At 30.9% G+C, this 23,941-nt stretch overlaps 1 protein-coding gene across 5 annotated transcripts; it reads left to right on the top strand.

Moving 5' to 3' along the window:
* The first annotated feature begins 374 nt into the window (after window positions 1–374).
* Window positions 375–23,088, top strand: LOC148311068 (poly(ADP-ribose) glycohydrolase-like). 5 transcript variants are annotated; one of them, XM_088257250.1, is made up of 16 exons: window positions 375–666; window positions 1,437–1,491; window positions 1,582–1,760; window positions 2,557–2,709; window positions 3,206–3,312; window positions 5,235–5,378; window positions 5,457–5,536; window positions 6,249–6,414; window positions 8,450–8,580; window positions 9,035–9,222; window positions 9,573–9,813; window positions 10,698–10,804; window positions 11,439–11,619; window positions 14,565–15,228; window positions 18,102–18,196; window positions 20,471–23,088. In XM_088257250.1, the coding sequence occupies exons 2-15, from the start codon at window positions 1,476–1,478 to the stop codon at window positions 18,109–18,111; spliced, it is 2,367 nt and encodes a 788-aa protein (XP_088113376.1). In that variant the 5' UTR covers window positions 375–666; window positions 1,437–1,475; the 3' UTR covers window positions 18,112–18,196; window positions 20,471–23,088. The 5 variants fall into 5 exon arrangements, with proteins under 5 accessions (XP_088113376.1, XP_088113378.1, XP_088113377.1 ...); XM_088257253.1 differs by lacking the exon at window positions 14,565–15,228 and having other exon boundaries at window positions 383–666; window positions 11,439–11,634; XM_088257254.1 differs by lacking the exon at window positions 14,565–15,228 and having other exon boundaries at window positions 383–666; window positions 20,471–20,609.
* Window positions 23,089–23,941: the final 853 nt, after the last annotated feature.

The raw sequence follows: 23,941 nt of genomic DNA, 5'->3' as shown, positions 1-23,941 counted from the left end.
CGCTCGCTATATCCCATATCTTTGTTTCCGTGTGGTTTGTCTATGGTTTTCGAATGTGCCAATTTCAAAAGTATGAATTTTTAATCAATTTTGACTGTCAACTGTCTGTTTTGGCATTTTTTCTCATTCGTACATATTTCCATTTTGTTGCTAGGTATTAGGTATTTTCTACAAGAAAAATATGAAAGCCACCGATGTTTTCATTAATTTTAGTAATTCGTATTATTTATTAACAAGAATAAAATACATAATGAAAAACTTCGCGCTTAAAACAAATGGTAACGTCAAAAGATAATGATTTGAAATAATTATCTCATCCGTATAAAAATTATCAACAATAAATCGATAAAGAATTGTAATGTGTCAAGTTTTAAATTTAGTACGAATGTGAAGTTTTATACGTTAAGATTAGTCCAAAAAATAACATCAGCTATTTTAGATTGGCATTCATATTATGATTGGTCGATTTAATCCTTATCTTATCACAATTTTACGTGACTCATGATGAGTTATCCGTCCTTATGTTATTTTTTGACATACCAACCACTTCGTAAAAAATGTTTTTATCCATAATGGTTCTGCGAGTCATTTAGACGGTTCATTTTGTTTATTTTCTGTAAAGTTTTTAATATTTAGTTTTACAATTGTGCTTTATGGTTTTTGTAGGTATGTAAAATTTGTTCGTATTATTATTTGTTTAAAGAAATATATTTTTTAATTGTGAAAATTTACGCGAAATTATAGACTTGTTATCAAAAATACATTTAATCTATTTTCACTATGCAACCATCCAAACCTCTCGTGAATTGAAAGTGCAAAATCAGGCAGTTACATGTCCAACATTTACACATACTTTCTCAATATTAGTGTAATCAGTAAACCTGAGGTTGGATGTTTTTAAATTTATATTTCCACCCATGTAGAGCAGAAGCATTTTCTTTTTGGATACATTTTTTAGAAAATGTCGTCGCGACCAATAGATCAGTGTTATCGTTATCAACCTGGATTGAGTGAATTTTTTTTTCCGTTCAGTGGGCAGGGCGCAGAATTTTCGTCATAAATTATTAAGAGAAGACCAACAAAAAAGGTCACCGATGTTCCCAAAACCTTTCATTTGCTTTTAAAATTCTTGATGACAATTTTTTTTCCTTTCCTTTAATCATCAGAGTAATGAAAAAATGGTGTTATAATTTCGGCGCGACTCCTTATGGTCGACTTCCAAGGTAGATGATCATTATGGTAAATTATTACTAAAACAAATTAATATTATATTTCGAAAGGTGATGATGGCAAATGATTATTATTAAAAATCATTATTATATTTTTGATATTTCAGGCTTCAGGTTTTCTTGCAGATGTGAGAATTTGATGAAAAATACTCAATGCATTTGGTTTCATAATTCTTCATTATAAATTATTTATATATATTTTTTTAGAACCAACAAGAAATAGTTTACCGAGTGATCTAGCGCAGAATGCAGATGGACACAGGTATGAATTTTAATATAATTTCGCTAAACTTATACAGTAAATGGCAGTGTAAAATAAATTAAAAAATATCATATATATAATAATTTTCAGACAGAAATGGAGGAGGTCCTCCAAATATTCTCGAGTTCCCGTTCGACAAAGATTCTGCTCTCTTTTACCCTCGGAAAACTATGGATTCTCCCCCTCAGCCCATCCCGGGGATAGATATGTGGGACAGTGACCATGTGCGGATGCCATTTTCTATGAAAAATATTTGTTCTGAGAAAAAGGTAAATGAACTTTTATTTCAAATTAACTTTTTATGATTTGTGAGCTACTGACTAAGAATATTTAATCATTTGATTAAAAAAATTAAATATTTCGATATCTAAACAAAGATAAAGTACAATATAGAGGTATTTAAGGGGCTTATGACCTGTCACACGCTGGTTAAATGATCTTTTTAATAGTTTAACATGGATAAAATGGTGAGAAATTCACCATTCTATCTATGATTGACAACCCCGCTATGAATAAATTAACTGGTCAAAATATATGTTTAATAAAAATTGAAAATCACAATTTGTAGTGTCTCTTAGGATGTAAAATAATTCTGGAATACATTTCGTGAAGGTCTCTGCTAAAAAAATTGTCAATCAACAAGTCAACCATTGATGGTACTGAGAACTCGCATGTGAAAGAATGTGTCAATTGAAGGATAAATACAACTTCTGAAATTCACACAATAGGTTAGGAGTTAATATTTCCTGTACATGGCGATTCATCTGTTAATTTTGACGATATCATAGCACTTTACTGCGAATGTTACTATTCACTACTGTATCTATTATGAACAGCTTGCACTTCCTGGGAAGATAGAAAAACGGAAGTGGGGGGGGGGGGAGAAAAACAGCGTTGGCAATCCGAAAACAACAGTTATTTACTTTATTTGGACACTGAACACAGTTCTTAGAACTATTAAAAAAATAATTATATGAAAATCCGTAAATATTTGCTTTAGTTACAAGTATGATGAGTCACTGATTCACTTTTTTTTAAAAAGTATGTGTAAATTCTAATTTTCAGAATTCTTCAAAAAGCATGATTAATAGATGGAACTTGATAAATACAGCATTAAAATCTAAAACTATTCAGGATTCTCAGGATTTAGAAGACGTTATATTCCAGTATGGCCATTTTTCGCAACCTTTCATTGCTTTACATAAGTTCTGTCAAGAGGTAAGTAAACTAGAGCCAAAGTTTTTAAACCAAAAATGTTTAAATAACCCTCTCTAACTAACTTGTAACTCTTATTCCCATAGACATCGGTATCAATGATTAATTGGAAAGTGAATATGTAATGCATTACCAAATTTGTAAAAATACTTGAGTTACAAGCTATGATTTTCGAGTCTTGCCCTTTATACTCTTGCATTAGCTATTGATACGTCTCTAATCCGGGACAATCTATTCATTGCTGTGCTGTTTGTATAACTCAGCTTATGTTTTGAATATTGCCATTTTTTTTTTCTTAAAAAAAATTTCAGGGTAGTTTAATCCCTCTAATATTGTTATTGGGAAAGGAATAGGTATCCAGGACTGTTTTGAAAAAAATCCTTTTTATTCTTATGATAATAAAAAAAAAACATTTGAATGACCATAGCAGAAAAATATGTTTAATTTTCTGTATTGAGGTATTGTATGTTTTTATTGTTATCTACATAATGGTTTTCAGATGGAAACATATAAAAGGAATGATTTTTTTGAACGCACAATTCCAAGTATGATCGATTTGGCTTTGAGTTTGCCAAACTTGGTAACTGCGCCGATACCATTATTGAGGTAAGCATTCTTCTTATTTTAAATGTTTCAAGTGAGTGTTTAATTCATTTATTTTACATCAGATATTTTAGATTTTATATCGGATACATATTAACAACTAAAAATTTATAATAATGTGTCCTCACTGGGTTTTCCCATATCGAGGGCATATTTTATAATACTTGTTTCTTAAATTATTTGTCTGTTACTTGTCTGTCATGCAAGCATATACGACGTGACTGTTGACAATCGCTTATTTTTAGAATTCAATTTTTCAACCCCTACAGATTTTGCCACTGTAGGGGTCATTCTGAGGATAACCCCTGCAATGGTGATTGAAACGCCACGAAAAGATAAGATTGGGTGTTATTACTCAAAATATATTAGTACATAGTTTATGTCCGCCTCCATAGTGTAATGGTCAGCGCTCTCGGCTACCGTTCTGGAGGTCCCGGGTTCGATTCCCAGAGGGGGGACTAATAAATATAAGTGATTTTATCACTCTAATATTTATTCAATATTACCCTGGACTAGTACCTGAAGCGGAGGGCTGATCACCTTTCCTTCTTGTTTTAACGATCAAGATAACACTGCGTTTATATGATGCAGTGCCCTATGCTCCATTGGGGTGCGGATAAGGGTTAAAAAAAAAGTAGTAAAAAGGGACCGTCAAAGTCTTCAGGCTTATTCGACGAACACATTTTTCAAAGACATTGCTCTAAAAATATAACATTGTTAAAATGATGTGCGTTGACAGTTACATAATTTAAAAACTATTGCAAAGGAAACAAAGCAATTAGTTTTGCTCACAAATACTTACAACCTCGTAATATTTATCGGAGTTTGATAGATTCTGTATAACCATTAGTATGCGGCCCAGTGCCATTGCGCTGTAAGGTTTACTTACGTAAAGTGCTACGCTGCGCTATATTGCGGTTGGCACTTCTTGATAACGGTACTTAATGATTATCCTGTTGAAAATATACACCCTAAAGCAAGGGTGGCTAACCCGCGGCCCGCGGGGTGTCTACTTGCGGCCCGCGGAGAAAATCACACATTTTTTCCTTTAGTGTACACAAAACCACCCAAAGAACATTCCACCGTGCATACTTCATATCATATCCCATATATGGGAGTATTTCACTATCGTGATAATTTCAAGACTCATAATAGCGTCAAGTAGTAAAGACGTTGGACTAAAGAAGTGAAGAGTAACAGAATAACTGAGAAGTTTTTAAGACAGATGGACTATAAACTACTTCTTCGTGGAATTTAAAACAAAGCCAACATGCCTGATATGCAATGATTCTGTTTCTATATTGAAATAGTAACATTAAACATTTAACATAAACGTTTTACGGCCCGGTAGGAAATCTCATTTCTAAAATCTGGCCCGACTACTGAAAATGTTGGCCACCCATGCCCTAAAGTGAATCAGTATTTTTGACCATTTCGGAAGTTAGTTCTATTGCAGCAGATCGCAATGTAACAAATGACAGCGACACTGTGGGCGACGAGATCTTTGTTCCGGTAAATGGAGACTGTGACGACGGAAGGAACATTATTGTTCATCGAAATAAAAGATTGCAAATAAAAAGTGAATCACCGAATTTATCTTCTATAAAAAGGGACCACATGGACTTTGCGCAGTAAAACACAAGTGATGTGGCATAATCTTGTTTTTTTTTTAAAGGATATGTGTTGAGAAATGTGTTGGAAATGTGTTTTTGGAAATGTGTATGTGTAAGAAATATAAATATCATTCCTTTCTTGTATAGTTGCAAAATGAATTGAGTGTTTGCATTTTTATTGAATACATATTTTTTATTATTATCTAAATACGCAAAACATCTGTAGCAATTTATGTACATACTTGCTGAATAAGCATAGCACTAAAACGGATAAAGGGATAAATTTAATTATAATTAGTTATATTATTTCAGGAAAGACATGAATAAATCGGTGTCCCTTTCTCAGCAACAAATTGCATCATTGTTGGCCAATGCATTCTTTTGCACCTTTCCTAAAAGAAAATCCAACAGGGATCATTCGGAGTCTACTGATTATCCTTTGATAAACTTTAATAAGTATATTATTTTTTACATATGATTTGATATGCTCAGTGAAATATTGATATTTGAACCATTTGGGAACTAATTTTTCAGGCTGTTTTCTATTGATTCACCCACTGTGATACAGAAACTGAAATGCATTTGTCACTACTTCCAAAGAGTCACCTATAAAGGTGAGATTTTTTTTCTACTTTTGCTAAATGCGAACAAAAGTTTGAGACTTAAAGTTGTAATGGGGTCCTGGTACAGACCTTAACATAAAGTAATGATGCGTCGTAAAAAAGAATGGAAGGAAAATGAGTTCTCAGATAAATTTTATTCGCAAACAGGAAAATGCAGAAAGAATGTATAGCTAATGAAAAAAAAAATGGTGCGTATAAAATGGTTTGGGAATGTGAAATGGATGAATGGAGAAACTGTTAAATAAAATTTATGTTGAAAATATTGATATATTTAGAAAACGAGGAAGGTGTGACATGATCAAGTATGTATGTCATATTGTTCGGGTATGTTAGGAATGGGAAAAATCAGTGCGTGTTTGAGAAGATACATGGATATAGAAGAATTAACACATTGATGTAAAAAATAAAATTTAGGCATTGTATTCTCTCTGTTTGGCTTGATGATGAGAGTGTGTGTTCAGAGAGTATATTTGGCAAATGTGAATGAGAGAACTGAACGAGGATGGCTAAGAAATGTTTGTGATGACTTAATCAACCAGAATCTAAACCTGGTTATGCCAATAGTCTTTGTAACCAGAAGAGATGTATGAATAAATGTATGGATGTAGAGGGAGGTAAGAGTGTATATCAGGACAGACAAGTATGTCGTACGTTATTTATTTCTTGATTGATAATGTACAATAATATGAATATTTTTTTTTAGTTCCGTGTGGTGTTCTAACATTCACACGCAGGATGGTGAAACCACAGGATTGTCCCGAATGGGGATCATGTAAAGAAATAATATCTTCCATCCCAATAGAGGTTCGAATTCAAGGTACTATTGACGATGATGGAATTGGAATGTTGCAGGTAGATTTTGCAAACAAGTAAGTTTAATATCCTTTAACATTCTTTCAATTATCATAAAATCAATCAATTTCTTAAGAGAATATAATGGAACCTCTCATAACGAGTAATTCACATAACCAGCAAAAAAGTGATTAAGTAGCTCCCTTAACCTTTTCATAGCCGCAAATAAATTACGCCGCAGTGCTCAACAGGCCAAGTATTTTTTTGAAAAAAAAAAGTTGTCTAAAGAATTTTTTTTTTGTTGTTTTTATTGAATTATAATTTACTTATCAAATATTATATCCCGCATCGATTGTTAGAGTTTTATTCTTGAAGTTAAACCAGTTTCAAATTTTCATCTCAGACAGGGTTGTCACACTGAGTCGCACACGCAAGTTTTTATTAAATTTAATATTAACACAAAACTATTATTTATCAATGGAATATAGTTTGAAATGTAAAAAAAATAGTAAATTTAATATTAACACTCAACTATTATTTATCAGGTATCTTAGAATGAAGTTTAGTTAGAAATGTGATAAATTAGTAATTTTCCATTGTGTGGTACTTCTCAAAGCACGGTATAAAAGAGCCATCTTGCATTGTTTACACCTATAACTAGACTCTTTTCTTAGTTTTTTGCTAGTACACACAATACACTTCGCAGTCGGGGATGATTTTTTTCGGTCCGTGGTAGTTTTTCCAAAAAATGTAAAGACTTACAGAAAGCTGTAAGTCGCGATAGAAATTCTGCCTTCCGTTTTCTGCCATGAGAAGTACCGGGTTGTTATTTTTCACTTAGCACGAAGAAGAACAAAGAACTTAGCACAAAGAAATAATTTATTTACTAAAAAGTTGTGAAAAGAAACCAATATCACTAGCAAAACACTGATAAAATCGGAGTAAATATAACGCGAAAGGTATAAATAAACAAATATTTTCATAATAATATTTTAAAATAATAAGAAAAACACAAAAAAATTGAGCAAAATAAAAACCCCTGGCGTTCAAAACAATCGATTAAAATAATCAATATTTCAAGTGGTTTGAGTGGTAGCCCTAATGACATCTGTCAACTGTCAGCTGAAAGTGATACCGATAAATCGCTTTAAAGTATTTAAAAACTTTATAAAATATTTTGTGAGAACTTCAACAGATGGCAATGTATGTTCCGTTTTTGACAGATTGTCAATGTCAATATGAGTTAAAACTGCGGAGTAATACGTCATCAAAAGTACTGACGAGATATCTCGTCTCTGGCAATACGGGCACTCCGCCATTTGCCGAGATATCTCGTCTCTGGCAACCATCGGGTTAATGAGCGATATTTCGCATAACGAGTTACAGAGAGGGCTTACAAGTGAATGTCGTCAAAAGGGACTTGCCTTTTTTACGACATTCACTTGTGAGCCGGGACTCCTGCCCCAGTAGATAAGTGTGTGTTTCGCTTAGTGAGTAAGACTCTGGAACGAATTGTGCTCGTTATGATAGGTTCCACGGTATATACAGTTGTTATAACTATGCTTCAATATGTTGTTTTATGAATTTAAACATTTAAAATTATTGCCTCTGTAGTGTAGTGGTTAGCTCTTTAGCCACTGTGCATGAGGTTCTGGGTTCATTTCCTAGGGTAGAGGTAAAAAAAATGATGTGATTTTTTTCTAATATTTATTAAATTTTGTCATAAAAGATTTATTACCTTATCTTCATGTGATTAACAATCTAATTAACAATGTGTACATTGGGCACTGATATTGTATTTGTGCAGATATGTAACCAAATTTTATCTTTTATCTTTTATCTGCACAAAATAATATTTTACTATCGTTTATTCGTCAAGAAATATTTTAAAGATCCGAATACTCTGTCCTGAGAAACTTCAGTTTCTCATTTAGAGGTTAAATATAGTAGTAAATTAAAGTACAATTCAAAAGCAATGATGTACATACTTGGTTTTTTCCCAAAATATTAATTAGTTCTTTAGAAATTTGTAATAATATGCAAATATAAAAAATGGTGTTTTTGATATATTGTTTATGCAATTTTTACAAAAAGATATTATTTTTATTTAAGATATCTTGGAGGAGGTGTTTTAGGTAGTGGATGTGTCCAAGAAGAAATAAGATTTGTAGTTTATCCAGAATTACTGGTCTCGATGTTATTTACTGAAAAATTAAGCGATACTGAAGCACTTTTAATGATCGGTGAGTTCTAATTTCCGCTAACATATCAGTGATCAGAACCATCTCCATAAGTAAATTTTTCAATTGTGGGGCACTCAAACCGGAGACTGACCACATTCAAGCCTAGTTCGCACTTACCAGCTGTAGAGGGTTCTAACACCTCGGGTATCAGTAAGTACTTTCACTATTCGGTGAACAAATTCTAAGGTTTTATGAACACTATCACAAATCAGCCCATGTTACTATGGAGTGTTACTCAAACCTCATGCTTCTGAGGTCATCAGCAGTTGTGGTTTGCTCGAGTGCATTCCCTTCCATGCAGTATAGCAAGATAGATACCCTTGTATACGATATAGCCAAACATTTAAATACATAGAATTCCACTTTTATTTATCAAGAAGAATATCAGTCCTCAAATACAGTGTATTGACCATAAGCTGTGCATAAAATCTTATTAATATTGCTTTATTATTAGGTTGCGAACGCTACAGTCGCTCTGAGGGTTACGCACGTAGCTTCCGTTGGGCAGGACCTTACACTGACACAACCGAATTCGATTCAATTCACAGAAGAAGATGTGCCGTTATTGCCATTGATGCTCATCCCTTTAAAAATGCTAGTAATCAGTATTTTGAGAAGTTTATAAGAAGGGAGTTAAATAAGGTTTGTTGGTGTTTCAATTACTTACACATGAAATTATTTACAAAGCCAGCGATTCGCCGGTTTGTCTTTGGAGTGATTTTTTTTGCATTAAAACTGAATGACAATAACTTTATTCGTAAAAATGACATAGTGATTTTTTACATTAAAACTGAATGACAACTTTCTTCATAAATTTGTATTAGAATACATTTTTATTTGCTACCATTTTTATTTTGTATCTTAATATTATTGTAATAAAAAATGTCAAAATTAAACATTTTGTCTGTTTTTCCTGCCCCTATTTTGTAATCGACAATTCGGTAGGTAGACACTAGACTTCTCTTTTTAAAGTTATTTTGTTTTGTTCACAGGCATGGGTTGGATTTTCCGTTCAAAAGGTTGATGACCAGTGTTCGAAACCTTGTAAAGTTGCCACCGGCAATTGGGGTTGCGGAGCATTCGGTGGCTCCGCCAAACTCAAGTCTCTCCTGCAGCTTATGGCTTGCCGCCAAGCCAACATGTCCATGGTATATTATACATTCGGGGATAACAACCTAACTAAAGAAATGTTTGAAATGTATGAGTTCCTCTGCAAAAACCATGTCACTGTTGGTAAGAACTAATAGAAGATATATTTTTTGTGTTAATGTTGATTAATATCTATTGAAAATAATGAAATTGACCTTAGTATTATGCTATCATCTAATTATTAATTATTATAGGTATTACAAATCATGTTTTCATTATTATTAGCAAATAGATAAATATAAACAATCGCGAGACAAGAGTTATAAATAAAACGGTTTAAACCGTGGGTGACCAACATTTTCTGTGGCCGGGCCAGATTTTAGAAATGAGATATCCTACAGGGCTGTAAAACAAAATTTATTTTATTATTCAGAGCAAACAAGATCAACAAGAATCATTGCATATCAGGCATGTTGGCTTTCTTTTAAATTCCACAAAAAAAATGTTTATAGTCCATTGTCTTAAAAACTTCTCATTTCTTCTGTTACTCTTCTCTTCTTTAGTCCAACGTTTTTACTACTTGACGCCATTTTGGGTTTTGAAATTTCCAGGATAGTGAAATACTCCCATACATATATGGGATATGAACTAACTACGAACGATGGAATGTTCTTTTGGTGGTTTTGTGTACACTAAAGGAAAAAAAATGTGTGATTTGCTCTGCGGGCCGCAAGTAGACACCCGGCGGGCCGCGGATTGGCCACCCTTGGTTTAAACTCTTGGTCATTATTTATTAAACTTTACAGTACGATGACCCCCTTTTTCCCTCATGACTGATTTTTTTTTCTCGATTCATCCTTTTTGGCTGTGGTTGATTTTGATAAGAAAGTATAGGTTTCATATTAAGATCTCAATACTCTGATAATGCGTACATAAAATCAATTTATTTTTTTGGATTTAATTATAAGATGTATCCATGTGTTAACAATTATAATTATAATTGTTTTTATTTATTTTTTGTTTTCCAGGAGACCTTTACCAGCATTTATGTTCCTTCAGTAACTCTGGTTTCCCTGAGGATAGCCTGTATGAGTACATACGAATGATGGTATCAAGAAAACATCATCCTTTTAAGGTAGGAATTTGTCTACCGTGCATAAGGTCAAAGTAAATATAATGGCAACTTGTACAATAAGATTAGTGCCTTTCACTTAGCGATATGGAAGGTTTGTGGTATGATAAGTTTGTGATTAGGAAAGTGCAATGATGAAAAATTACTTTTTGGTGTGAAAATTTGTATTATGAAAAGATCATGGCATGAAAAGTTTGTGGTAGAAAAGTATATGATCAGAAAAGCTCGTGGTATAAAAAGTTTATTGTAAGAAAAGTTAGTCATAAAAGGCTGTAGGACCCTATTTATGCTTTCTCTTCTAATGCTTATATTTATTTATTTGTCCGCCTCCGCAGTGTAGTGGTTAGCGCAATTGTCTACCATACTGAAGGTCCCGAGTTGTATGTATTATTTCACTCACATTTATTTAATATTATCCTGGACCTGAAGCGTAAGTTTGATCTCCTTGCCTTCATATAGTTAACAATTAACTTAACTCCTTTCCTTTTTGTATTCAACATTAAAGATCACACTGCTTGTAAACGATGACGTGACCTATGCGCAGATAAGGTTAGAATAGAGTATGTAGATGGGATAGTGCTTATTTGTTAGTGTTTTTTAATCAAGTAACTATATTTTATGTAAATTTAAATTACAGCCACAAGGAGAGATTCAAAAGCCTGTACAAGGCCATCAGTCGCAACGGAAAAGATCGGAACATGGCTATCAGTCGCAATACCTAACACCACCAACAACAGCCACAACTCAACAGCCACGACTCCACAGACCCACAGAAAACCAAAACCAATATCAATATGGTTCCTATGATCGCCCAGCAGGTAATTCAGGCACAAGTACATATGAAACCGTAAAAAACGATGTTGAAATTAAATCCCAAATTAATCATAATAATGGATCTTTTCACCTAAACATTGTCATAAAAAGATTTGAAATATGATTAATTTTCATTTACCATTTTAATAATTCTTCATCTTAAATAATGGAATTTCATTCCAAACAAACAATATCAAAATCTAATCTTGCAATTTAATTCCCCTTCTTATAATGGTTCTTTTCTAGAACTAAGTATGTAACTACAATGGAACCTCGGGTTATGAATAACCCCTCATTACAAACGAAAATCCGTTGAGGAAATGCCTCGGTTTGCAAACTGAGTTTCAGCTTACAAAATTCAGAGTTATGTTCTGGGAGTCATTTATTACATGGTATTACCACCAATTATGGTGAGGAAATACTATTTTGAAAGACAGATAATGAAGGGTGGATGGCGCAGATGCAAAGTTTCATGTAAAGATGATAATGTCATGTGTCATTGCCTTGAAATCAAATTCAGGAAAGAAATAGACCTTACTAGAAAATAATACTACTTTAAAACATTCCTTTTATTCAACACTGATTTTATTTATTTTTTAATATGATTTCGATCTTGAAGTAGATAGAAATTTGGGTTTTAAATTAACTGAATGCTGTTTTGGGAGAGCGGGTGATTTAAAATTCTTATCGATGGGTGGACTGCTCTCCCAAAACTAGTACTGTTAATTATAATCCCAACAGTAAAACCCCTAAAATCAAGTGTAACAAAGTTAATGAAGACACTATAAGTCGGATTACTGCATTTTTAATTTGGGCTACAAATTACTTGAGTCTCAAATAGACTTATGGAATAATGGACTAATTTAATTAAGTTTTTAATTTGAGGTTGTAATGTATTTACCTATTAACATTTTGTAAGGTATATTATGAACATATTTACAAAAAAATTATAGGTTTTTGTTGTTTTTATTTTTACTGTTTTTTACGATAAATTGAATGTGACACAGCTTTATGTCTAAGCTACTCATTTTGATAAAAAATAATTTTCTTCCAGAACTTGTAATATTGATATCAGTATGTTATATGAACGTCTTTTATTTTTCAAGTTATGAAAATAGCACATAATTAGTTAAAACTTTTCTCGACCGCTTCATCGAGCATTATTTATTTAAGGAAATACATATAAAAAACAAACATATTATCTGTCTCATTTTTCTTGTGAATGATCAAATACATATTTGTTTGTGATTTAAAAAAATTTCAAGTTGAAAAACGTTTCTGATTCTCTTTTTCTGATCTAATTTTGCATTATGTCATTAGATGGCTAATTTTAAAAGACTAATTAAACTGATTTTCACGTGATTTTAAACAAATTGGATTTCTGACATGTCATTTTGAGTAGTGTTTGCAAAGTTGATTTTCAACAGCCATAATTACACTGGCAACATTAATATTTAGTCAAATCGTCTTTATTAATGACTTTTTTCACATGTATTTTATCTCTGGAATGTCCCAGTGGACTGGCATTGCAATTGTCTTCAAAGGATTACACATTAAATGCATGAATATTTACAGCACTCTAAACGAGTTATATATTTACATGTATTATGATTTAATTAGCTTTTTGATCATTTTATGGGCTTTATCCATAATATTGTAATACATATATGGCAATATCATTTTGTGACAAAAATAAGATTTTTACTTTTTTTTGGCATAGCGTCTCTGCCTACAGTGGTTGTGTTTGTAATACACATAAGTGACACTGAAAATAACTCATTTACCTTCGAGTACAGGCTGTAGTCGGTTTAAGACTGGGGTTAAAACATTTATTTTTTATAAAGCGAAAAATAATTTATCTAGATTATTTGGTGAAATGTAGATATGGCTAATATGTATGTAACTGTTATTTTTTTTGGTTACCTGATCGGGAAGGTATTTGTTTCTTTTTCTCGGCTTATATTTCTTTTCAGCTTTAGTTTTAAATGTCAAACATATTCTTTTAACCCTTATCCTCACTCAATGGTAGATAGGGCACTTCATTGTATTGATGGAGTGCCATCTTGACCATTACTTCTATAAAAATCCTGCGCTGATACCAGTCCAGGGTAATATAAAAAATATTAGAGTAAAAAATTAATCAATTTCAGGGGTCTCCAACACGGTAGCTAAATGCGCTAACTATTACATTACAGAGTAAGACAAAATATATAAGAAGCTAGAAATACGCAACAATCAACCGAATTTGTGCATCGGTTGGCTGATTAGCTTTGAGTGATCAAATACAACAAGTGATTTTAGAAACAAATTTTCCATTTAATTTAGTTTGTTTATTGAGTGAAAGTGCGCCAAGTCCAATGGTGTAACTTGGATATCTTATATCTTTGTGTGCCTAGCTTACGAATTGCGTCAATAGCATCTGCATCAAGTATGCAGCATAAAAGAATCAGATGTAAAAGCTAACATATTTGTGTATCATTTAGCTCTGTCAAGTAAATTGATGAACAAGACAGCATATATTATTGATAGAGTTACTAGAATGCGGTGAAGTTGTAGATTCTGTTAACATCCACACAACAGCAGCCATCTTGGGTCTTACAGAAATGCAATGAAAAGTGTATCATAGTTTATGGATCCATTAAGTGTATTAATTAGTAGTTATGAAGCAGTTTTTTTCTTCTTTCTTTTTTTTCATACCCACCATGTCTTCTTGAATGTTTGATTTATTTAGATTGTACAGCAGAGAAGAGTTTCAAGTGTGAAAAGAATAAAAAACATCTGGTTATGTGTACGCCATTTGAATAATGTAATCTAAGTATTTCATAAGTTAAGCTAAACTCTACATACCTAATAAATCATCGGTTTTAGATGGCAGGGTTCTTCCATTATTGGTTTTTTCTTCTTATATAGTTATTATTATCAGATTAGTGCTAGAAGAGATTTGTTTCAGAAATGCCCGATTCAACAATATCAGAGATATGCTACACACCCTCCTCGGCCACTAGGGAAGTTATCCGGGACGTGACATCAGGAGTGGAGCAATATCCATCCCAACAGCTGAAGCATATAAAAGATCCCTTGGAGAAACTCCAACGCCTGTGCCTGGCACAAATTCCATCCGGCATCATGAAACTCGGTCGAATCCTACGCAGTTTGGATAGTAACAGAAGTAATGTGCTGGACAAAAAAATGTTTCTCATTGGTCTAAAGGACACCGGTTTAGACACAAAAGATATTGATTTGTTGTTTCAACATTTTGCCAATGAAAAGGGATCAGTGGACCTGGATACATTTATCGACCATGTTCGCCCAACAATGTCCGATTCTAGGAAAGAGATTGTACTTAGCGCCTTTGAAAAGTTAGATACAAAAAGGCACAATGTCATCACGTTGGATGTTTTGCGGGCTGGATATAATGTGAAAGATAACAGTAAATATATAAATGGGGAGAAAACTGAAGACGATCTTAAGGACGAATTTCTCAAGGACTTTAAACAAGAGAATAGCCAGGGAGTGGTAACATTAGAAGAGTTCATGAACTATTATATTGGAGTCAGTGATTCTATCTCAACAAGTGAATACTTTGATCTCACAATGCGTCGGGCATTCAAATTGTAGGTTCTCTTCTAATTCCATTCCATATTTTTAATTATGAATTCACATTCCAAACATTTGTGGTTATAAGAAATGCGTTATTTTCATGATTTTTAAACACTGCTCACTTTCGTGTACCTAATATCGTAGTCATACAGGAGAAAGTGACCAAGTGCATTTGTTTACAAAAACGTGATAAAAATGTGACTTACTAGCTTAATATTGCCCTGAAAAAATCCCAAAGGATTTTAAACTTAGAAGTATAATATATTGACTTGTTAAAAATGGCTAACTGCATTTTTGTTTATTTCCTTGCTAAGCAAAAGTGACTTAAATGGCCCTCCTGAACATTTTACGTTTTGGTAGTTGGTCACTTTCTCCTGTACGACTACGATATGTATATAGGATAAGTTGGTGAATTTAATAATATGCATACTGGATATGCCAATATAAATTGTTCAGTGAACAGCATGTTGCTTAGTTCATTGTGGAAAATCAAGATTTTTTAAAAGTAGCTTCCAGAACCAATACATGGCTATGGAGACAGGTATAGTGACATTATAAATGAAATTCTGGTTAAAGGTGACAATGTTTATTATGGTAATTTCAGTTAATGTTAATACCCTACCCTAACTCAGATTTTTGTAGGTGTCAACTTCCTATTGGTTAATTCAAATTCTCAGTTGTCAAGTCTCACAATGGCTGAACATTTCACATGATATTTATTGAATTCTAGCATGTAGTTACAAAATAAAATGACGGAACTATATAATGTTTACAATTAAATTATATCCATTCCCAATAATTTAAATATGCATTTCTTTATGAATGTGCAATTGGTTTCAGTAAACATAAGGAAGAAAAATTCATTTTACCAAGACAACAAAGTAGTTATTTTTTTAATAACATTACGTACACTTCTGGAAATTAAACACATTTCTCTCTAGAAAAAAATCTTTGCTTAGTATTTTTTCATTGCACGAAAATAAGCTTTCATTCTCCCAAACATGCGGATACCCCTCATTCCTTATAAATATACATACATACTAGAGTACACCTATTCTGTCATCTGCCTTGCGAAGTTGACTCAATATTTTTGGAATTATGTACATCTGAATAGATCATGATCATTGAGACTCAAGTAGGCTTCACCACCTCACATCTTACCCTAAATGTGTTAACATATGTAATGCAGAAATCCTAGGTACTAGCCATCCCCGTGATCATTAAATCTCTAGAAATTCTCTTGTCTGTGATCAACTCAGTAGTAAATATATTCTAAAAGCAGGAATTCATAAAAGAAAAGAGATATTAGGATGTTAAAAAAAAATATATGTTTCCAAACTCTTAGTCGTTGTTTCTTAATTCGTAGGTTAGAGCGATAACTGTAAATATTGTGTGAAAAAAATATAAAGATGCCCGGCAAGTAATTGTATAAAGAAGAAGATGGCATAATGATCAGTATGTCGTACTTCTGATCTGTAAGATAATGCGGCTCGGCTACTAATCCGGATACGTCTGGATGATCGCTACCCTGTCCCTATTGATATATGTGACCTACATACCAATGTTTTCTTTAGTAGTTTAGTTTTAGCTTGCTTATCACTCAGGCGGATGCTGCCATCCGGGCCTTGTACAAAATTTACCTTCCACACGAATTTGAGTGTTGTGATTGTAAGCCTAGATAAGCGGTTTTCGAAAATTTAATCACATCGAATAAACGACTCTTAGCATAGAGTCCAAAACAGCTAATAGACTTTGTACGGCATGGCAAAATGTGAATTTTTATTAAAACTCGGTCACTCGGTTCATTTGTGAAATTAGCCCTAATACTGCCATTGAGTTTTGAATGTGCACTTTACTTTGCTTTGCTCAAGTAAAATACCTTTGCTTTTTTTTTTAATTTTATTTTTTATCAGCATTCCTTCTCAATACTGTCATCATGCTTTTGCTTTGGTCATATCTCAAACGAATATTTGTTTTGACACATACGATACGCAGGAAAAACCTTTCCCGAGAAAATAGGCTCTCAATTCCTTGGTGCAAATGTCAAGTTTAACAACAACATAGAGTTACAAATCACATTTTGTAATTAAAAAAATATATAAATATTGGTATGTTAGTGATAAAAAATGACCATCATTTATTTATCAGTCTCCTGTTTTTATTGATTTCCGTTTTTATGTTTGGTTTCGGGGTTTTAAATATAATACAGAGCAATCATTAAAAAAATACTAGAGCCGTAAAATATGTAGTAACATTTGATTTGCCACTTGTTTAACCGACTTTCTAGACATGCATATTGAACATATTTTCTCATGAAAATATTTTCATACAACTTGCTTAAGCAATGTAAAAATAATGGCAAAGACAGTTTTGCTTTTTGGACAAAATAATATTTCCTTTAAATATTGTCATAATATTTTCAATCACTCTTCTTACCCTAATCTGCACCCAACGGTGCGTAGGGCACTGCATCAAATTGATGCAATGTCAAGTTAATCATCAATTATATGAAGGCAAGGTGAGCAGTTTTACGCTTCAGGTACCAGTCCAGGGTAATATTAAATAAATACTAGAGTGAAAAAAACACTTATATTTTTTTGACCCCCCTGGAAATCGAACCTAAGACCTCCGTCCGACATGGTAGCCAAACGCTGTAACCACAATATGGAGGCCGACAAATACAAATATTATTTGGAATTATTCATACATAGGTGGACATTTGGGAGGTAGCTTTTGCTGTGTAAATAGTCTAGTATGGCATACTCATCGTGAAACTTGAAAAAAAAAACTGCTAAAAATATTATGATTCTCTTCCGCAAAATGAGATGAAAAATAATTTCTCTCTTTTTTGCACTAGTTTTTATGGTGTGTAATGGTGTTTTTGTAGCATTAGCTGAAATATTCTGCTGTTGCTGTAAATAGTATATCCTGGAAAATGGAATGGGAAGCTGATCAACTTCATGTGGCTACAAAATTGGAATGGTACAGTTTTCTTTTTGTTTTTTACGTTTATCACATACGCCATTGTCATTTTATTTTTATTATATATATACATATATATATATGTATATATATATATATATATATATATATATATATATATATATATATATATATATATATATATATATATATATATATATATATATATATATATATATATATATATATATATATATATATATATATATATATATATATATATATATATATATATATATATATATATATATATATATATATATATATATATATATATATATATATATATATATATATATATATATATATATATATATATATATATATATATATATATATATATATATATATATATATATATATATATATATATATATATATATATATATATATATATATATATATATATATATATATATATATATATATATATATATATATATATATATATATATATATATATATATATATATATATATATATATATATATATATATATATATATATATATATATATATATATATATATATATATATATATATATATATATATATATATATATATATATATATATATATATATATATATATATATATATATATATATATATATATATATATATATATATATATATATATATATATATATATATATATATATATATATATATATATATATATATATATATATATATATATATATATATATATATATATATATATATATATATATATATATATATATATATATATATATATATATATATATATATATATATATATATATATATATATATATATATATATATATATATATATATATATATATATATATATATATATATATATATATATATATATATATATATATATATATATATATATATATATATATATATATATATATATATATATATATATATATATATATATATACATATATATAATCATACAGGAGAAAGTGACCAAGTGCATTTTTTTACAAAAACGTGATCATTGACTATTTGATATTTTACTAGCTTAATATTGCCCTGAAAGAAATCCCAAAGGATTTTAAACTTGGAAGTATGATATATTGATTTGTTAAAAATGACTAACGGCATTGATGTTAATTTTGTTGCCAAGCAAAAGTGACTTAAATGGCCCTCCTGAACATTTTACATTTTGTCAGTTGGTCATTTTCTTTCTTTTCATATATATATATATATATATATATATATATATATATATATATATATATATATATATATATATATATATATATATATATATATATATATATATATATATATATATATATATATATTTTTTTTTTTTTTTTTTTTTTTAATTTTATTTTTTTTTTATTTTACCCTAGCAGTTATACAATAGCAATACAATGATTTATTATTACAGAAATGAGATGTGACATTATCATTTGTTTTATCGGAGATATTTTGCATTGAAACTTTGAACATCACTTTATTTTTTTGAACATTTTTATCTCATCCTTTATCTGTCTCTAAAGATAGTTTTTTCTTCTTCACTGCTTCTACTGTTCATTATGGCGCTGTTCCCGTTCTTCCGTGTTGATCCTGCAATTTCATTGCATAAAATTATGTAATTTATCTTGTCTCTGAATTCCCCTTATTTGGTCTCTTTTGTTAGTTTGTTTTAAAGTTACAGTCACTGGCTTGTTTCTAGCCTATGCTTGCCTTTTTTTTCAATTGTTTTACATATCATTTTACATGTTTTACATACATATCATTGGTGATATTGCAATACGGTCTAGTTTAATACCCAATTTTACAAAAACGCCTATTATAAAACAAAGAATACAAATAATTGACTTATTAACATGGTTTGTTTTGCAATATCAAGGATGATGTATGTATCTATTATTGTTTGTCTTTCATTGTCCTTGTGTAATGCCTATCTATTTTGTACTTACACCAATATAATATGATTCGATAAAGGCTATAAATGACACTTTATATTGTTATAAAACATGTATGCGTGAATATAAATAATTGAACTGAATTTAAATGGCCAAATGGCCTTTTTTTAAATGAAATTTTAAGGTGACTATTATATCACAAATAAAGCAATGTTTGAGGTAATTTAGTTTTTTTATTTTCAAAAGAAAAGAAAGGAATGAATTACAGGAAAAAAGATTTTCAAGTAATATAGAATATAATTTGAAAAGAATTAAAATGTGTTACTATTTGAAATGTGTTACAATGTATCAGGGGACAGATATTGATCACTAACGATAATTATTTATATCTTTCTTAGATGGCTCAAATTCTGAAGGCTGCTTTAAACGATTATGGCGTTTCTTCAAAAGCTTCTCCAAGTGTTTGGTGGATAAAACATGCCTATTCCCGATTCTACTATACACACTGAAATTACTTATGAAAGCAGCTGTTGTATTGACCTTTCTTAATATAATACTACTGTATATAGCCTTTTCAATAATTTTATTCTGCAGTCGATTTAAATTGTTTTAAATATCTAGGGTGTCAGCTATCCAAAACAGTAGAGAATTATGAAAAACAGATGTGTGTGTGTGTGTAGTTAATCACAGTGTAATGAAAGTTTTATACAGTGGATCCTTACTTTTGAATTCCTTCCATAAATCTCCTTGTAACCCAAAATAATAGTTCTCAGAAGAATCTTTTCCTGAGCCATGGAAAATTACCATTTAAAACAATTATCCACAATTCTATGAATTTAGCTACGATAAGTAACCCTATTTACAAATTCTGTTAAAAGTTAAGTTACAAAAAATAGATTAATCAGATCCCTTTACTGTACACCATATATCCTACCCTCATAAATGTAAACTCATAACTTTTCTAGTACATTATAGTCGCTCTGTACCCATGCTTTAAGTCTTTGTTCCTTAATTTAAGCGCTTCTTGTTTTGTTAGGTAATATATCCAAAATTAAATAAGGTTTATTTGGTTGAATTCTACATTTATTTATGTATATGTTAATATAAATGACGCGTTTCGTCTTCTTAGGACATGATCAAACACTCACATATTAACACATACATAAATAAATGTAGAATTCAACCAAATAAACCTTGTTTAATTTTGGATATATTACTTAACAATTCCATATGGAATTCTACCAACTGTCTGCAGTTACAATAAATAAGCTTCTTGTTTTATTGTGTTTAATTAAAAATCACTTTAAAAAAATACAAATATTATTTAATTTAATTTGTATCTTACACAGTATGTAACTGTGTTATTGTTTGGAAGGGAACTGTTCTATAAAAATATATGGTTCTTTAACCACTTCAGTTGAATTTTGGCAAGAAAATTGTTAGTGCAGGAAATTATTACCAACAAGTCGAAACAAGATTGCCCGAACACTACTCTGGTTAGTCAATAAAAATTAAAACATAAATATATTTGGCTCGGGCAAATTAATACCTTAAGTTGGAATAAAATTTGCCAGAACAACACTCAGACTCATCAATGCAATAGTCATGAGCCTTGCCTGAGTCATGCTCGGGCTAAACTGGGAACTGGTTAAGTGAATCAAAAAAATTTATTGCACATTTTACTAATAATTTTATGTTATGAGTCATAACGCCAGTTTTTAAACAGAGTGTCGGAGAGATATAATATGACACATCGCTCACTCCTTTCAAGAACGTCATAAATAAAAAAACTTGATTTTTTAGTAGAACGTTTTTAAAGTTTAAAAATATAATACAATGTATTAAAAATAAATATCAAGCCACTTATTGAACTTTTTACTGTGCTCTAGATCTTTTTAGGTAAAACCTGAATGCTTTTTCTCCATTTGAAAAATATTCAGTTTATTTAAAAAATAAATAAAAAAATACCCTTTCTTCAAAATGCAAAAACAACACTTTCTGCCCTGTAGTGGGTAAATATAAAGTTAAAAATATGCCTCTTTTGCTGGGATGTAGTACATTTTCTGGGCATTCCGAAAACACGCACAACAGAAAATTGTCGATTTTTGAATTATGACGTTCTTGAAAGGAGTGAGCGACATATCATTATCCTTGAACTGAGATTTCTAACATGACTTAATAAAATTTCATGAGGGTAACATCTTTCCACTTAAATTTATATTTCCACAAGAAACAATCCCAGTTTCATCTGTCTCTGAAGATATAATTTTCTTCATTATTATCTTCCTTTAATCCTCATATGCACCTGATTGTGCATAAAACGCTGCATTATACCGACACAGTGTTTTCTTGATAGTAAATATACGCAAGCGAGGTACCAGTCTAGGGTGATATTAACACATTGTTGTCAGGCGGTTTTTTTTATTAAACCCTACCCTAATTAGTAAACTAATTAGGTTGTATATTAATCGCTTGTGATATTAATTACTTGTACCTAATTACAAGTAACCGCAAGCCCAATTCCTATTTGTACAATGTTTTTGGCATCTCGGGCTATACCAAAAGTAAGCAAATAGAATGCGTATAAGCGTCTCTCACTCTCTACCAACAGTATGTAAAAGACGCTTATAAGCATTTCTTAATGTGTTTAATAAATATTGAGTTAAAAATCATTTATTTACTTTGACCTCCCTGAGAATCGAATCCAGATTCTATTGCTCATTATAAAGCTCTTCTAGTTTTTCTATGATGGATAATGGACTTGGATTTGTCCTGGGAGTATGCGACTCATCACCTAAAATATTGTACACAAACTGAGGCATTTTTTCATTGGTATGTTATGGCGCAATATTTGTAGCAACATGAACTATGACCCCAAGCGCCCGCTAGGGTCAGGGCGGGGTGTACGCGGTGAATGTTTACGTTATATCCCTTATGAGATGGATGCAGGGGATGCTGCACACACTTGTCATTGTACTATCATGGCGACCTGTTGAATAAACCGATTGCATCCTAATTACGAGTTATTATTACCTATACCCGAGCCCCGTAATAGGTACATTCATAACTACAGGCATTCATAATCTGAGGTTTCACTGTATAAATCCATGTCTTTTTAAAATATCAGTTACCAAATATAATAATAAGTAATGTAAACAAGTATTATTTATATTTTATACATGAAATGCATTGTTAATTTTGTGGTATGGTAATATAACACTCACACAAGTCATTTTTAATCATAACATATGTCAATATTATACGGATAATACTTTTAACACTTTATTATATGATTCAATTAACTCTATACTGCTTGTTGACTTGTTACATGAGTAGTCTTTTTGTAAACCACGTTATGTTAAAAAATAAGTTTTTAGGAAAATGGCTCCGTCGGTAGAAAATTAATAATATCAAAGTCCATATTCAACATAATCTGCCAAAACTCGTTAAGTTAGGAATAAAATGGAATAGAAAAATCAATACTCTTGCAAAACTCACTATGTCGATTGACAGTTTATTAGTTTAGGAGCCATTTTCTAAAAAAAACTTAATTTTTGCAAGTGGACTACTCACATATCGCTCACTCCTTTCAAGAACGTCATAAATAAAAAACTTGGATTTTTCAGGAGAACATTTTTAAAGTTTAAAAATATAATACAGTGTATTAAAAATAAATATCAAGCCACTTATTGAACTTTTTACTGTGCAACAGATCTTTTCAGGTAACATTGACGTTCTTAAAAGGAGTGAGCGATATGTGTTAGATTCACACTGTCTTTTGAAATAATTTAATATGAGGCAGGGGGTAGGTTACAGTGTTTGTTTATTATATAATTTAATCACCTGTATGCTGTTTGTAAACTTGTTAC

This window comes from Brachycentrus maculatus, unplaced genomic scaffold (assembly GCF_059751285.1).
Source record: "Brachycentrus maculatus isolate JH-2025_06_01 unplaced genomic scaffold, ASM5975128v1 h1tg000077l, whole genome shotgun sequence".
Lineage (NCBI taxonomy): Eukaryota > Metazoa > Arthropoda > Insecta > Trichoptera > Brachycentridae > Brachycentrus > Brachycentrus maculatus.
The sequence above is the reverse complement of the archived record's forward strand: the minus strand, read 5'-3'. Positions and strand labels throughout refer to the sequence as shown.